This window comes from Hippopotamus amphibius, chromosome 1 (assembly GCF_030028045.1).
Source record: "Hippopotamus amphibius kiboko isolate mHipAmp2 chromosome 1, mHipAmp2.hap2, whole genome shotgun sequence".
Taxonomy (NCBI): Eukaryota; Metazoa; Chordata; class Mammalia; order Artiodactyla; family Hippopotamidae; genus Hippopotamus; species Hippopotamus amphibius.
The window spans coordinates 215,092,949-215,109,072 of NC_080186.1; the positions used below are offsets into that span (position 1 = coordinate 215,092,949).

The 16,124-nt window shown below is 34.3% G+C and overlaps 1 protein-coding gene across 1 annotated transcript in view; it reads left to right on the plus strand.

Moving 5' to 3' along the window:
- Positions 1 to 16,124, plus strand: part of AP3B1 (adaptor related protein complex 3 subunit beta 1) — a 246,442-nt gene that overhangs the window by 130,479 nt on the left and 99,839 nt on the right. Inside the window, exon 15 of the mRNA XM_057740597.1 lies at positions 6,574 to 6,750. Coding sequence (XP_057596580.1) covers positions 6,574 to 6,750 — 177 coding nt within the window. The remainder of the gene's footprint in view (positions 1 to 6,573; positions 6,751 to 16,124) is intronic.

The window sequence follows — 16,124 nt, forward strand, 5'->3', positions numbered from 1 at the left end:
GATTTTGTGGTGAAAACAATGGGTTTTGGTAGCGGAAATAGTTAATTTCTTATTTATAAAGAATGGTGGAGAATTATGTGTCTTATGAGAAAGAAATAGGAATATAGAGTTCTGTGTTCCCAATCATCTTGTGCAGAATTTAGTTAAAACTTATGCCATTAAGCTTGTTCTGGTCTTGTTGGAAAGGGAGAGGCAAAGACAGAGGAGTGTTAGGCCTTTCAGGTGAATGCAGCTGCTTATACACGAAGACTGTGTCAGTGTGTGAGACCTGTATCAAGCAAACTGCAAACTTTCTTGGAAGAAGAATTTATTGTATTTGATTATGTCCCTGTGTGGGGCTCAGGAACATTTTTGATTGCATCGACTTTCTCTAGAACAGTCGTTAGAATATTAGTCAAGTAAATACTTTTCTTATAGACCTATATAGCCAAGCTTGTTTTTTTTTTTATTTTTGTCAGATAGAAGATAACCATTAGTGGAATGGTGGGAATTCCAAATTCACAAAAGGAAAAAGAAAAAAAAAACAGAAATGTGAAGTAAAAAATAAATTTTTTAAAATTAAAAGTGAAGAGTTAAAATCAAGAAGATGATGGAGTAAAAATCAAATACATCCTACTCTAAATATGAATGGACTGCATTCTCTCATTAGAAGACAGACTTTCAGACTGAAATGAAAAACAAAAGCCACATAGAGGCCATTTTTAATTAAAACACAGTAATCAAAGTTTTAAAAGTTACAAATAAGAAAATAGGGAAAGATATTAAGTGAATATAAACAAGAATGTGAGATTTAAAATTAATTAAAGGCTTTTAACAGGATAAAATGGAACACTGTAAGATGAAAAAGAAAGCCAATTTACAAAGAAATTCAGAAACATAAACCTATTATACACACAAAAAATATGGCAACCAAATATGTAAAGGAAAAATCTATTGGAAATACAAGGAGAAATAGATAAAATACAGGTTTGGTGGGTGACTTTAATATGCTTGTCTTGAATTAGATATACCTAATAGACTTTAAGTAAGATGTAGATGTAAGGATATAGAGAAATTAAATAATAAAATAAATAGTTGATGTAGTAAATACAGCTAAAATCTTTTATCTCTTAAACAGATAATACCCACTTTATGGGTGTATCTGTAGAACATTTACAAAAGATCATGTATTTGGACATAAACTTAAAGCTTTTATGTTTTTTAACCTTAATTAATAACATAAGAATTAAATAATTTAAAAGAGTACCAGAGCAGTTGTGATGTAAGAAATATACTTTAAAAAAATGAATTTATTTATTTATTGGCTGCATTGGGTCTTTGTTATTGTGCGTGGGCTTTGTCTAGTTGTGGCTAGTGGGGACTATTCTTCATTGCAGTGTCTTCTCATTGCAGAGCACAGGCTCTAGACTTGTGGGCTTCAGTAGTTGTGGCACGCAGGCTCAGTAGTGGTGGCTCACAGGCTTGATAGTTGCGGCGCACGGGTTTAGTTGCTCCACGGCATGTGGGATCTTGCTGGACCAGGGCTCAAACCCATGTCTCCTGCATTGGCCTTCAGATTCTTAACCTCTGCACCACCAGGGAAGCCCCAGAAATACACTTTTAAATTAAAGAAAAAGTTTAAAGGAAAAAAATTCAGGCTTTCCAAAAAGCACAGAAAAAGAAAATACTTTATTTCAAAATGTATGGGGCACGGCTAAAGCTATAACTGTCACCATTCTTAAAGTAAAGAGACCAAAGATAAAAGAATTTGATATTTGTCCTAAGACATTTGAAAAAGAACAATGAAACAAAGCCTAGAACCCTAAGAGGAATCAGAGTTGATTGTATAAAGTGGAAAACCAAATAAAGAGAGCTGACATTGACAAATACACCTTAATATACCTGGTCCTGTGGAAAGACAATAAAATAGAAAATCCCTCCTGCTTCTGATAAGGTGGAGGAAAAGCAAAAGTAGACAAATTGGGACTGTGATATACAAAAGATTAAAATAATTACAAGAAAAATTATATGCAATTCTGTAGCAAAAAAATGAACTTTTGGAGAACGAAAAGGTGATGAAGAGTTTTTACGATCAACATACCTCAGGAAGCTGAAGTGCTTGAAGTGGGACAAGGAAGAAAGAAGCAAGACAGTTTGTGATGCCAGGGATTGGAGGCACAAGTTACTCCAGAAGAATGAGGTGAGGGGTGTAGCCAACAACAGCTTCAAGTCAGGAAAGGGGAGTACTGACTGAATATCCGGAATCCCTGCTCCAGTCAAGAGACCTATTCACAGAACAGTGGCCCATGTGGAAAAGAAAGTGGGCTTTATTAATCTGACCAAGCACTGGAGGACTTTTAAATGTGGGCACATGATTCTAAAATTAAGCCTGAGAGCCTTAAATGAGACCTCTTTCTTCCTGACATCTACCTATTTCACCTAAATCCTGGACCCCTGGATTTTAGAAGGAGCCAGTCTGACCTGTGTCAGAGGACAAGAGGACACTATTGAGCATGTTTTCCCTCAGTACCTAAGCTGCTTTATCAGGGCAGAATTCTGGGCTCATGTACCCTCTGGGAGGAAGAGGAACCGAAGTGACAGCTAGACCTCTCCCCATCGTGGCCACCTTCCTTATCCATAAAACCAGAGGAAAAAGGAAGTGGGAAAATGCCCCATGTGCATAAGTGTGGAAACAGGCAAGAAGATGGCCTAGATCTGCCCTGGAAAAAAGGCTGGCTCTGGGGAAGTTGCAAGAGGCCTTAAGGGAGCCATTGCACAATGTGGCAAAAGAATAGGGGCAAAGAAGTAGTCTTTCATTTGATTAATGAGTAAATGAGACCCATTGATGTGAAATTGTTTGTCTCCATGATATACGTGATCAGTCTGGAACCAGAACCGGTCTTCTTGCCTTGTTGGCCAGTATTCTTCCTAGTATACTGATTGTCTCTGCCTAGTGGCCATGGCGAACTCTGGATCTAGACTTGGAGTTCCAGTCCTAGTTGCACCACTGACAAGCTGTGAGATGTTGGGCAAGTTTCTTATTTCCTTTATGCCCCAGTGTCATCATATTTCCAATGGCAATAATGGTAGAACCTACTTCATAGGGCTTTTTGATAACTGACTGAGAAAACAGGTAAAGTACTTAAAAACAGTGCCGGTAAAACATGGGAAGAGCTCATTAGATGTTAGCTATGTAATTTTTTTAAAAAAGAGCATAGATTTTATTGTATTCAAGACTTTGATTCTATTTGTTATTTAGTAAGTAGCGTAGTTGAAAATCTGAAAATCAAAATTTAAATTCTATATTTAAAATTCATTTATACTGAATAATTTATGTTGATAGTGCAGTCAACTGTTCTGATTGTGAATATTTTATCCTTTGGAGTATCCTTCATTTGTAGTAAATACTGCTTTTGGAGCAAAGTTCTTCAGAATAACTTGCATACCACCTGAGGATTGTTATAATAGGATTTCAGATTATCTTTAATGGGACAGGTGAGGATTTCATATATAAAAGAAGAGTGGAAAGATGGTACTTTGTAAAAACTACTGAGCAATGCTGAAGTAGCGCCTTATGTACTCCTTGCCCAGGTGCGTCACTGATCGCCTGCCATTTCATAAGTTAACTACACTTGCCCTGCCACTCCTACTTAATTCACACTTAAGGTTTAATGCATATTGAGTCCACATACAGAATAGTGGATCTGATTTGCCATTTGTATGCAGTTTGTTTAGATGTCTACTGATTTTACCTGTGACAAATTTAAATAAATAAAATTGATGTTTTTGCAGGATTTACTTTACACTGTTGCATTGTGCATTGAGTTAGTATTGTGACACAATAGCTTTTAAATTGAACTGCTTACAGAGTGATCTGTAAAATCTTTCTAGATGTCTTTCTGTAACTGCGGTGGTCAGCTAGGAAACATTATTTGTTTCTGTAGGCAAGTTAATGGGTTAAAATGGTAGTGGAAAGTGCCTTCTAGTAGAAGGTTTAAAAAGTGCACTTAACCACTTGCTCAGAGCATTTAGAATAAAGAATGAGACAAAGTCATTTACAATCCAGTTTGTCTTTGAAAATATTGAAAAAAAGAGATTCATAATGCGCACATGTGTGTTATTAGTTTGGCTTTAGTTCCATGTTCTTGTTTGTTCTGTTTGAAAAGACCGTGGAGGACAAAAAGTGACAGATTTTCTTACTTGCTCTTTTTTCAATTGCTTCAAATCTGAAAATAGTGGCCATGAATTCATAGTATCAGTGGTGTACAAATAAGAGTCTTATAACTTAATTGGGAGAGAAAAGCAGGGCTGGAATCTGAAAATCTTATGATTCTGAGTCCAGCCAAATGCACGAAAACACTGGGTTTGTCAGTTTTGTAAGCTTTTTAATGTCATCACAGAAATATTGGTATTAATATATTTATATTGATATTATTTTCTGTTGTGGAGAAGTTTTCTGTTTTTAAAATGTTTACTTGGAAATTTTATTACCCTATTTCTAGACTCTCTGAATATTATTCTGCCCCCCCCCAACCATCTTGAGATTTTCATTGTGAGCATTAGAACTTACTGATTTTTAATTTTTTAAAGAGTTATATTTTAAATGTATGCATTATGGATGTTTAGAGTATTTAAATGTTATTTTAATCTTGGTATATTAATGAACAGGAATATAAACACTCTCTTAGGCCTTTTGGGGACTGTCTTTTTAATTGCAAGCAAAAAAAAAAAAGTATATAACCAGAGGAAAATTACTTAAAGTGGAGTAACAGATTTGATATGTCATAAAATTCTAATTTTTATACTAGCAATATATAATGAAATATTTAAGAAAAATAAATCTAGCATAACTGAAATCTGAAGTTGCCCATATATTCTTATTTAGAGGTATCTTTCATTATGGCAGGCAACGTGAATTGCTTCATACTGGAAAATTTAATGTACCACTCAATTACTGTTCTTTAGCCCAATTTAAAATAATAGATTAGGAGTAAGGTCTTAATGCAGTGTAACCTTTGGAACATTAGAAATAGCCTCTTTCTTTCCAGAAATCAGTATACAGTAAGGATATCAGTTTTATCATACTATGTGAATAGATCTGTAATAGCATTTAGTATTTTACTCATTACTTACACTTAGTACTTACGCTTACTATGTAAATATACCGATTTCTTCTGTTACTGAATTTATTCTAATATTAATTTAAAGATGATACTGTTATCACATTATTTGAAAATGTATACTTGATTTTAAAGTTTTCTGATGACCTCATTCTGCTTCTGGTGAAAGACTTAGCGGTTTCTAAATAGTTTTGTATTATTTCTTGAAATGGGTGCTTTGAAGGAATTCAAGATGGTATATATTGTGATAAAGTTCTAGCTGTGCAAAGGTCCTCATGCTCACTTTCTTCCTTAACAGTCATATTGTGTACAGCTGTGAAACTACAATGAAAACATTAGGACTTTGAGGAATTAGAAGAGGACTTCATGAAGTGTCTTATCTCCTCTCGTGATGCTGCCTCTTAATGATAGCCGTTGGCTTTTTTCATTTATTATAGAAAGCAAATTTTCTATACTAGGTGAAAATGTTCACAGAAACTAATTTACATACCCTTTCAAATTCCTTTTGGAATAGGGGAGGATACAAATAAATAGTAATAAAACTAATTTGCATGCTCTAAATAAAATGTTGGTTTTAATGGTGCTGGTGGAAGGTTTCCAATTTGTAGCAAAGCATTTATTTTTAAGAAACAAATTATATGGAAATGTACTTTATTAAAAATATATATAATACCAAAATGCAGTATTGGACAGATTTATCTTATTCCTGTTTCTGTTGTTGATGACCAAATAATAGACCAGCATTCCTGAGTTAATAAGCAGGCCTTGATGATTTTGTCAGTTTTATTTATTTCTGGTGCTGCAGATACAGATACATAGAGACAATAACAGTTTTGATTTGGAATCATAATCCTTAATGAGTCTATTCCTTTTTCTGTATTGTCCATGGATTCTCAAAACATGGAATCATCTGTGATGCTTCATGAAGTGTGAATTCTGGGGCTGCATAATAGATCTACTGTCTTAGAAGTGATCCCCAAACCCTAAAGTTTTAGTCACAATCCTAGATGATTTTTATAGGTATCGAGGTTTGTGAACCAATGCCCTAGAGCAGAGTTCAGCAGACTTTTTCTGTAAATTGCTAGATAAGTAAATATTTTCAGCCCTATGGTCTTTGTTGTGACTATTCTTCTGCTGTTACAGCACAGAAGCAGCAACAGTGATAAATAAACAAATGGACATGGCCAGACAGTTTTGGCCCAAGAACTTGCATATCTCTGTTAGAATCAAGATTCTAGACCAGTGGTTTTTCCTTTATGAATCTTTTCTGAGCATTATCTCTAAAATCAGTTTTAATCAGATTTTCTGATAACTGAAGAAGATCCATAAATACAGGGGGACTTCCTGTATCTACATTAAATGAATTAATAGATGCAAAACCTTTATAGTATTTAAAGCCTTTTCTATGTTAATATTAAGGAGAGTATGATTATCTTATTTGTAATATTTGTATATAATCTGCTTCTAATATTAGGTTCCTGTGGCTAGAGCAAGTATTCTTTGGCTAATTGGAGAAAACTGTGAACGAGTTCCTAAAATTGCCCCTGATGTTTTGAGGAAGACAGCTAAAAGCTTCACTAGTGAAGATGATCTGGTAAAACTGCAGATTTTAAATCTTGGAGCAAAACTGTATTTAACCAACTCCAAACAGGTAAGAGACTAATCCTTAGTCTACCTATGTAAAATCTACTTTCTTCTTTGCTTCGATATATTAGTCTAGCCATTCAACAATTACCAGGTGCCTGTTTCTTTAAGGTTTTACTTAAGATGGTAGTGGTGTAAAGAGAGGAGAAAAACATTAAAAAATGAAATAGTATGTGGTAAGTGCTATAATAGAAGTATTGTGATATAGTGGAACTCCAGAGGAGAATGTTATTGAAAGTCTGAAATAGAAGGAAGAGAGAGGTCAGAGTTTCATAAAGGATAAGACTCTTGACTAAGGGTTTGTAAGGAGTAGTTTACTATACAGAACAAGGAACGAGGAGAGCAGGGGGTCAGAGTCACGAAACAGCTTGGTGCCTCCAGGAAACTTAAAGTTGAGTTTGGAAAGGTAGGCAAGGGCAGGACTTGGAGTGGCAAGTGCTATGGACTTTGTCCTTCATGTGAAGGGAAAACCATTAAAGATTTTTTAATAGTGGTGTAATTGACCAGATTTGCAGTTTAGAATATTCATTTTTTTAAATCAGTTGACTTTGCGGAACTGTTGGTAAGAGGAATAGCCTCTATGTATAAAAGACACAGAATCACCACTGTGTATTTGGGTTGGCCCAGAAGTTCATTTGGGTTTTTCTGTTAGGATGTTAGGGAAAAACCCAAATGAATTTTTTGGCCAACCCAGTATAAAATAGGGTTTCTCATTCTTCTTCCTTTGTCTAAATAGCTCTTCTCTACAGGTGAGGACTTTATCTGGTCAGTGAGACTGGGAAAGGATTCTTGTTCATTTGCAGCTAGGCCTCTTAGTAGGCTTTATGCTCTGTGTCCTCTGTTTCTCCTTATTTTTTCTGACTGGGACTCTTACTTAGCCACTTATCCTCTCTCTGTCTCTGTTCTTGTCCCCTCCTTCTCTAAAACTCTTTCTACCTGGTTGTCTCTTTGACAGCCTTTACACATGCACAGGCCTCACCGGCTGCAGTCTAACATCTTTGCCTGTCATTCTCTCCCTCTCCCATCAGTGCTTGTGTCTCTTTTTTGTATCTGCTGTATATCTCTCTACATGTCTCCCTCTCGTTCTACCTTCTCTCCCTACCCATAGGCCACGTTCATTCTTTAGTAACTTGACGTTGGCCATTCACGATTCTCAGGTTGACTCTTCAAACTCACTTCTGTGTACTTTCAGCTTGTCTTCATCCCTAATTGTGATGTGAGTTGTGTTATTATAGCTTTTGCTGATAGGTGTGCCAAATTTGTTGCCAAATAATTGCAAGTATTTTGAGCATATTTCTATGACTTAGATTTTATCTTTACATTTTAAGTCAATCTTCGAAAGGAAGCAGTTAATCATTTCCAAGTGTCATGTAGATTAATTCATGCAATGAGTTATTTTTTAAAAACTGAGTAAAAGAGAGTAAATCTATGTTTGCTGTTGAGTTGCTTGTGTATTGATAAAAACACTGTTTTAGCCTAACACTCACTGTTTTTACTGAATTCCTGTGGTATTGTGAATGTCAGCATAATACCTAAAATATTATGACTGTTATCACTCTGTCATAACATTGGTTTGGCTACTTTAAATAAATGCAGCTTACAGATTATCATAAAAGAAAAGTAATACAAAATTAATGTGTTAAGACTGAAGTAGATATGTCTTACAAAACTAAATGAAGTTTCTTTCCTTGGTCCTCTGCTTTGTAGCTATAAATAATCAATAATAGAACATAGTACTCTGTGTTCAGAAATTGTAGAGTGTATTCCATATCTTCTTATTGAATGAATTTGAAGACAACATAGTTTACACTGAGCTATTTTTTTTCTTGAACTCACTTTTGGAGCTTAGCTTCTGAAGTGTTGTATTGTGTATTTTAGAATGATACTTCAGGATAACAACAATAGACTCGACCACCAACTGATAAAAACATAGTTATGTTTAGAAAAAACAACTCATTGTTTTTAAATGATTAAATATAAAAATAGATGAACAAAGGTATCCTGTAGAGTTGTGTTCTGTTTTCCAGTTTCTCATTTCTCAAGAAAAGGAGCTTGAGAGAATTCATAAATGAAAATCAGCATTAAATAATGATTTTTAAGTACCATCAACTTGACAGCACTTTTAAGTTTATGATTCATAATCCATTGGTTATGAAATGAGGCTAAAATGATTGCTTTCACCTAAATGAAAAAAAATTATTTTCTATACATGTTTGTTTTCGCCATCTTTAAAACGGAACTAGGGAGATCAGGCCGCAGTGTTCAGGGACTGGTTTGCCATGAAGCCCCAACATTTATTTGTAGATCTGAATTCTCTGTGGCCTAGATCTCTCACTGAGCATTTTCAGAATTTGTATTGAAATATTTAGTTATAGGGGATGTCTGCGTTGAATTTTATAAGATTTAGCACATTATGTTCATTTGTATGCCTAAGGAATAATTGAATAATAAACTTCTTTAATATTTCAAATGTTTTTACCTGGTGTAAAAAAGAATTTGAAACTTAGTCAACAGTCTGCTTTTGGTATGGTTGAGTAAACTCCTACTGGACAACTATAAACTCTGGAAAAATATAAAAAGTAAACAACTGCCTGAAGTCTCAAAAGAGTAAGTAAAAGTGGGAAGATTCTGAAAGGAAATTGACCTTGAAAGGCGAAAGTGGCACTGAGTGAATTTCCCCACTTTTATGGCTCTTATCCTGAGTTCAGGCTACGTTTGGCACTATACACAGAGACTGAAACTCCAGAAGGAGACCCAGAGGCCTTCTGGCCTGAGCAAGTAGAGGAAAGAGTTTAGAAAGCTACTGGGAATTCCCTGGTGTTCCAGTGGTTAGGACTCCATGCTTTCACTGCTGAGGGCCCAGGTTCAATCCTTGGTTGGGAAACTAAGATCCCACAAGCTGCTTGGTGGGGCCAAAAAAAAGAAAACTGCTACCAAAGATATACTGAAACGTTAAGGAAGAATTCTAGAAAGGAGAGAGCCAGTGTGGGGAGCCTCAAAATCTGTGACTAATTCTGCTCAGGTCTCCAGCTGACACCTGAACCACATGTATGAACAGTGGATTCAGAGCAGCATAGTTAATAATAAAGGAACTGAACTGGAATTTGAACAGCACTGAAGAGACAAAGTTTGTACTTTGAACCTAACCTAGAGTATAGCAACATCTGGGGTCTCTACAATACAACATTCATTATGTCTAAGATAAATCCAAAATTACTCAACGTAAGAACAACTAGAACAGGGAATTTTTATTTAATGGGTATAGAATTTCAGTTTGTGAAGATATAAAAATTTCTGGAGATTAATGGCAGTAATGGTCACATAACACTGAACTGCACACTTATAAATGGTTGCAATGGTAAATTTTATGTTTGTTTTATCATGATAATGAGGAAGACCAGGAAAATGTGATCAGTTTTCAAGAAAAACAAAAACAAATCCCAGAAACCAACTTCTAGGTGACCCAGATGTGGAAATTTACAGGCAAAATTTTAACCAGCTTTTGTAAATGGTTGATGACATAAAGGAAAATGTATTCACAATAGATGAAAGTAACTCTCAGCAAAGAAATAAAAACTATAAAAAATCAAATTTAAGTTCTAGAACTGAAAAATACAGTACCTGAAAAATCAATATTTTGTCTGTCTTTAGCATTATATATTCTTTAACATTTTAATCTTTTTTTTTTGGTATGGAGATATAAAGCTGTTTATACAATTTTTCAAAAACTCTGTTGCATTATGATTAAGACACTGTAGATGAACTTCTTCTATAAGCTTCTTTAATTTTCTGACTTTGAGCTCTTTCAAATTCAGGTTTAGGAAGCAGTTTAACTATGTGCGATGACTGCCATAGAACTATTTAATGTCAGTTACTGGGAGGCACGTGGTGATTGAGAGTACAGGCTCTAAGGTTAGACTGTCTGACTTCAAATCCTATTTTGCCATTACTAGCTACATGGCTTTGGACAGATTATACAACCTACCTAAGGCTTAGTTTTCTAATCTGTAAAGTGGAATTTTTATTAGCATAGTCAGTTATTTATAGTGCAACATATATGCTCCTAAAAATCATTGTGCTTCACAGAAATGCATAATAAAAACCACAGAGATTATTGCAAAAAAGGAATCAGAGCCACCACACTAAAAAAAATTCATTGGTGACACGTTTAAAGAAAATAAAACAGAAAGACAGGAGCATAGTTTTACATGTGTTAAATGGTTAAGAAACACATAAATACTACAATAATATAGCTTTTTACTTTGAAAAAGACCTGAGGTTTACTTGTGGAAACGAATGTTATAATAAAGGTTGTACTTAGGAGTCATGTGGTGAAAGAAGGTGAATCTGAAAATGGTTGGAAAGTTGTATTGCCGTATGTGGCTAAATGTAGCCCATAATATAGGTGGTGATCTGAGGTAGATATTTGAGGTGGGTGTGTTTTTTTATTCCTCCACAGTCCAGTTCAGCTGGGTGCAGCTTTCTGTCTTTATCTGTTGTTTCTTGCTGATGAAATCATGCCTGAGTAAACACAAAATTCATGTTATGCCCAAATTGGCCCTACTACATCAACTGAATTATAACAAATCCTGCTTTTTTGTACCTCTAGTTTACACTGTTAACCAACTGCTAGATTTTTCTTAGAGGATATGATTATACAGTCAGGGAACTAGTCTAGTTATTGAGAATCTCTGTTCTCATTAAAAAAAAAAAAGCACTTCATTTGGGTTTATCAAACTGAGAAAAGGATACTGAAATTGCTCTTCTTTTGTTTATGAAGGAAAAAAATTGTTTGATCTGAATATGAAGAATGAAAACACTGGTAGAATTCTCTTGCAAGTTGAGTAATTTCACTGTTATATAGGGAAAAAAGTTGAACAACTTTGAAACCAGTTAAAGTTGCTAAAACTCTTCAGCTCTTAAGACATGGTATAAAAATTTAGCATGACTTCCTTGAAATAGTCTAGAGGTCAGTGACAGAAAGCTAAGATTTGATTAAACTGATTAATAGCAATTAAAAATTAATGAGTAACACTGTCAAACATCTTTTAATGTGAATCCCTAGTGTGCTTTATTCTTGCAGAATATTTTTACAGTAGAAGTAAGTGCTTTATGTTCAGATAAACACAAAAGCTTTATTAGTCTTTGCTTGTGGCTTACTCGCAGGATTTATTTAACAGTTTCATTCATTAAAGATATAGGATTAAATAAAGGTTTGAGTCTGTTATTATATCTGTAGAGAACTCCAGGTACTAAATATAATTTGATAATAGACAAAATTCTCCATAGGAGATGGATCAAAAGAACATCAATGTGATATTGGTTAAAAAACATTTTTATTAGTTACAAATCTGAAAGTCATTTATAAATGCCTTTTCAGTGTATTTTCTCCTCCACCTCTCCCCCTTTTTGTTTTTGAAAATCAAGGAAAAAGAAATCTACTTCTTATAAGTATCCTACAGATCTATAACAAATGTAACAGTTCTGGTTTTAAGTCCCTTTACAGATGTATCTAAAAGTAATCCCCTAAAAAATTAAATGTCACCTATGACTTTGCTTTAAAGAAAAATTAATGAGTAAAGGGTACATCTGTTTTTAAACTTTCTTTAATAGTGTATCATCTTTCAAATGTAGTGATAAATAACATAAGTTAATGTTTTACTTAGCTCATGTTTTTGTTTTTAAGTGTAAAATATTGCAAAACTATATAAAAGTACAAAATAGCATAAATACATATACAGGCATACCTCACTTTATTGTGTTTTACAAATACTGTGTTTTTTACAGACTGAAGGTATGTGGCAACCCTGTGTCGAGCAAGTCTGTTAGCACCATTTTTCCAACAGCATTTGCTCACTTACTGTTTCTGTGTCACAGAAACAGGTAATTTTGCAATAATTGCAGTATTTTCAAGCTTTTTTCTTTATTATTCTGATCTGTGATCAGTGATATTTGATTCTGCTACTGAGACTCATTGAAGGCTCAGATGATGGTTAGCATTTTTAGCAAGAAGGGATTTTTAAATTAAAGTATGTACATTGTTTTTTTTAGACATACTGCTGTTGCACACTTAATAGACTGCAGTATAGTTAACATAGCTTTTATATGTGCTGAGAAACCAACAAATTTGTGTGACTCACTTTTTATTGAGGTGACCTGGAGCCAAACCCGCAATATCTCCAAAGTATGCCCATATATGTACCGCTAAGATTAAGTCAGTGTGTTTGCCATATTTTTTTTTTTAAAGGAATGTAACAGGTTAAGACCTCAAGTTCCTATTTGCACCTTTCTTACTTCCCCTTTGGTAACCACTGTCATATTATTGGTGTGTTTTAATCATACATGTTTTATATTGTTATAATATGAATATGTATCCATAAAAAATGTATTTTATTATTTTGTGGTTTTTGAAATTTTACATAAGTAATGTTCTACTTTATGTATACTTTTACAATTAAACTATTTTTACTTAATGTGTTTTTTAAATATTGAGATACGTAGATATAGTTCATTTATTTTAATTACTGTCTCATTTTTTGTGATACCGTTACATTTTTACTTTTCTGCTGTTCAAAAAGAAAGTGCTTAATGGAGTATCCTTAGTACTTATATTTTCTTTGTATCACTTTTCAGATTCACTTTTTGATTCTTAGTGAGAAATTTTATAAATCATAGTGATGTTTTGGGGATCCTTCCTGAAGTTGTCTCTTGCCCTGTGATTCAGGTCTTTGGAGAAATCTACCTCCACTCACAGCCCATATAATATGACTTAGCAAACAGGGGTCAGGCTTTATGCAATGACATTTATACCCTTTCTTGGGTATATTGTCTTGGCATTGAAAATGTCAAGTAAATATAACATATAAAGGAAAAACTTATTCATGTTGACAAAAATGTGTGTACTGTTAAATTCTTAAAAATCTGTTGCTCTACTATACACTAACAATGAAATATAAGAAAGAGAAATTAAGGGAACAGTCCCATTTACCATCATATCAAAAAGAATAAAATACCTAGGAATAAACCTACTTAAGGAGATAAAAGACCTATACTCAGAAAACTATAAGATGCTGATGAAAGAAATTGAAGATGACACAAACAAATAGAAAGATATACCATGTTCTTAGGTTGAAATAATTACTATTATTAAAATGACCATATATGGGACTTTCTAGGTGGCGCAGTGGTTAAGAATCTGCCTGCCAATGCAGGGGACACAGGTTTGATCCCTGCTCCAGGAAGATCCAATATGCCATGGAGCAACTAAGCCTGTGTGCTGCAACTGTTGAGCCTGCTCTCTGGAGCCCATGAGCCACAGCTGTTGAACCCATGTGCCGCAACCACTGAAGCCCATGTGCCTAGAACCCATGCTTCACAATAAGAGAAGCCACTGCAATGAGGAGCCCATGAACCACAATGAAGACTAGCCCCCACTCGCAACAACTGGAGAAAGCCTGTGTGCAGCAATGAAGACCAAATACAGCCAATAAATAAATAAATAAATATTTTTTTTAAATGAACATACTACCTAAGGCAATCTACAGATTCAATACAATCCTTATCAAAATACCAATGACATTTTTCACAGAACTAGAACAAGCAATTTCAGGATTTGTATGGAAACACAAAAGATCCCAAATTACCAAAACAATCTTGAGAAAGAACAGAGCTGGAGGAATCATGCTCCTTGACTTCAGACTGTACTACAAAGCTACAGTAATCAAAACAATGCGGTTCTGTCACAAAAACAGACACATAGGTCAATGGAACAAAATAGCCCAGAAATAAACCCGCACACTTATGGTCAATTAATCTATGACAAAGGAGGTAAGAACATACAATGGAGAAAAGACATTCTCTTCAGTAAGTGGTGCTGGGAAAACTAGACAGCTACATGTAAAAGAATGAAATTAGAACATTCTCTAACATCATATACAAAAGTAAACTCAAAATGGATTAAAGACCTAGATGTAAGACCAGATACTATAAAACTCCTAGAGGAAAACATAGAACACTCTGACATAAATCACAGAAATTTTTTTTGGACCCATCTCCTAAAGCAAAGGAGGCAAAAGCAAAAATAAAACAAATGGGACCTAATTAAACTTCAAAGCTTTTGCACAGCAAAGGAAACCATCAACAAGATGAAAATACAACCCACTGAATGGGAGAAGATAGTTGCAAATGATATGATCAATAAGGGGTTGATATCCAACATATATGTTGCTTATGCAACTCAACATCAAAATAGCAGATAGCTTCATTAGAAAATGGGCAGAACTGAATAGACATTTTTAGGAAATGCATATGGCCAACAGGCACATGAAAAGATACTCAGCATTGTTAATCATTAGGGAAATATAAATAAAAACCACAATGAGATATCACCTCACACCTGTTAGAATGACTATCATCAAAAAGGACACAAATAACAAATGTTTGCAAGGATCTGGAGTGAAGGAAATCCTTGTACACCGTTGGTGGAAATGTAAATTGGTGCAGCCACTGTGGAAAACAGTATGGAGGTTTCTCAAAAATCTAAAAATGACCCAGCAGTTCCACTCCTGGGTATATGTGGGAAAAAAACAAAAACACTAATTCAAAAAGATACATGCACCCCAACGTTCATAGCAACATTATTTACCATTGCCATGCTATGGAAGCAACCTAAGTGTCCATCAGCAGATGGATAAAGAAGATGTGATTTATACACACACACACACACACACAGACATAAAAAAGAAAAATTTTGCCATTTGCAACAATATGGATGGACTTAGAGAGCATTATGCTAAGTGAAATGTCAGAGAATGACAAATACTGTATGGTATCATTTATATGTGGAATCTAAAAAATACAGCAAACTAGTGAATAAAACAAAAAGAAGCAGACTCACAGATATAGAGAACAAACTGATGGTTACCAGTGGGGAGAGGGAAGGAGGGCAGTGGAGGTAGCGTTGTTATGGGATTATCTGAAATCATCTGTATGAAACTTGAAAATTGTAAAGCAGTATAGGATTTAAACATTCTTTCATTCAAGAAAAAATTTTAATTAAAAAAATTTAAAGAACCTTGTTTAGTCATGAAATGATGAAATTGATTAGATAGAATACTAGTACTGCTTAGATTTGCCTCTGGTGTATGTTAAGAACTCTGTGTATCAGTAGTTCTTTGCTTACCAAACACATTTGCAAGTATCCTTCTGTTTAAAAATTATAACTATGTGGAACCAATTTTAAAAGCTGAATTCTATATACTTTTTTATATTCCTTAATATATATCTAAGCTGATTTTAGGACTGTATTTTAAGAGACCCTTTTATTATTTTGTGCTGACCTGTATAATATTTGAAGAAGGCTATTGTTTGAGCAAATATTTA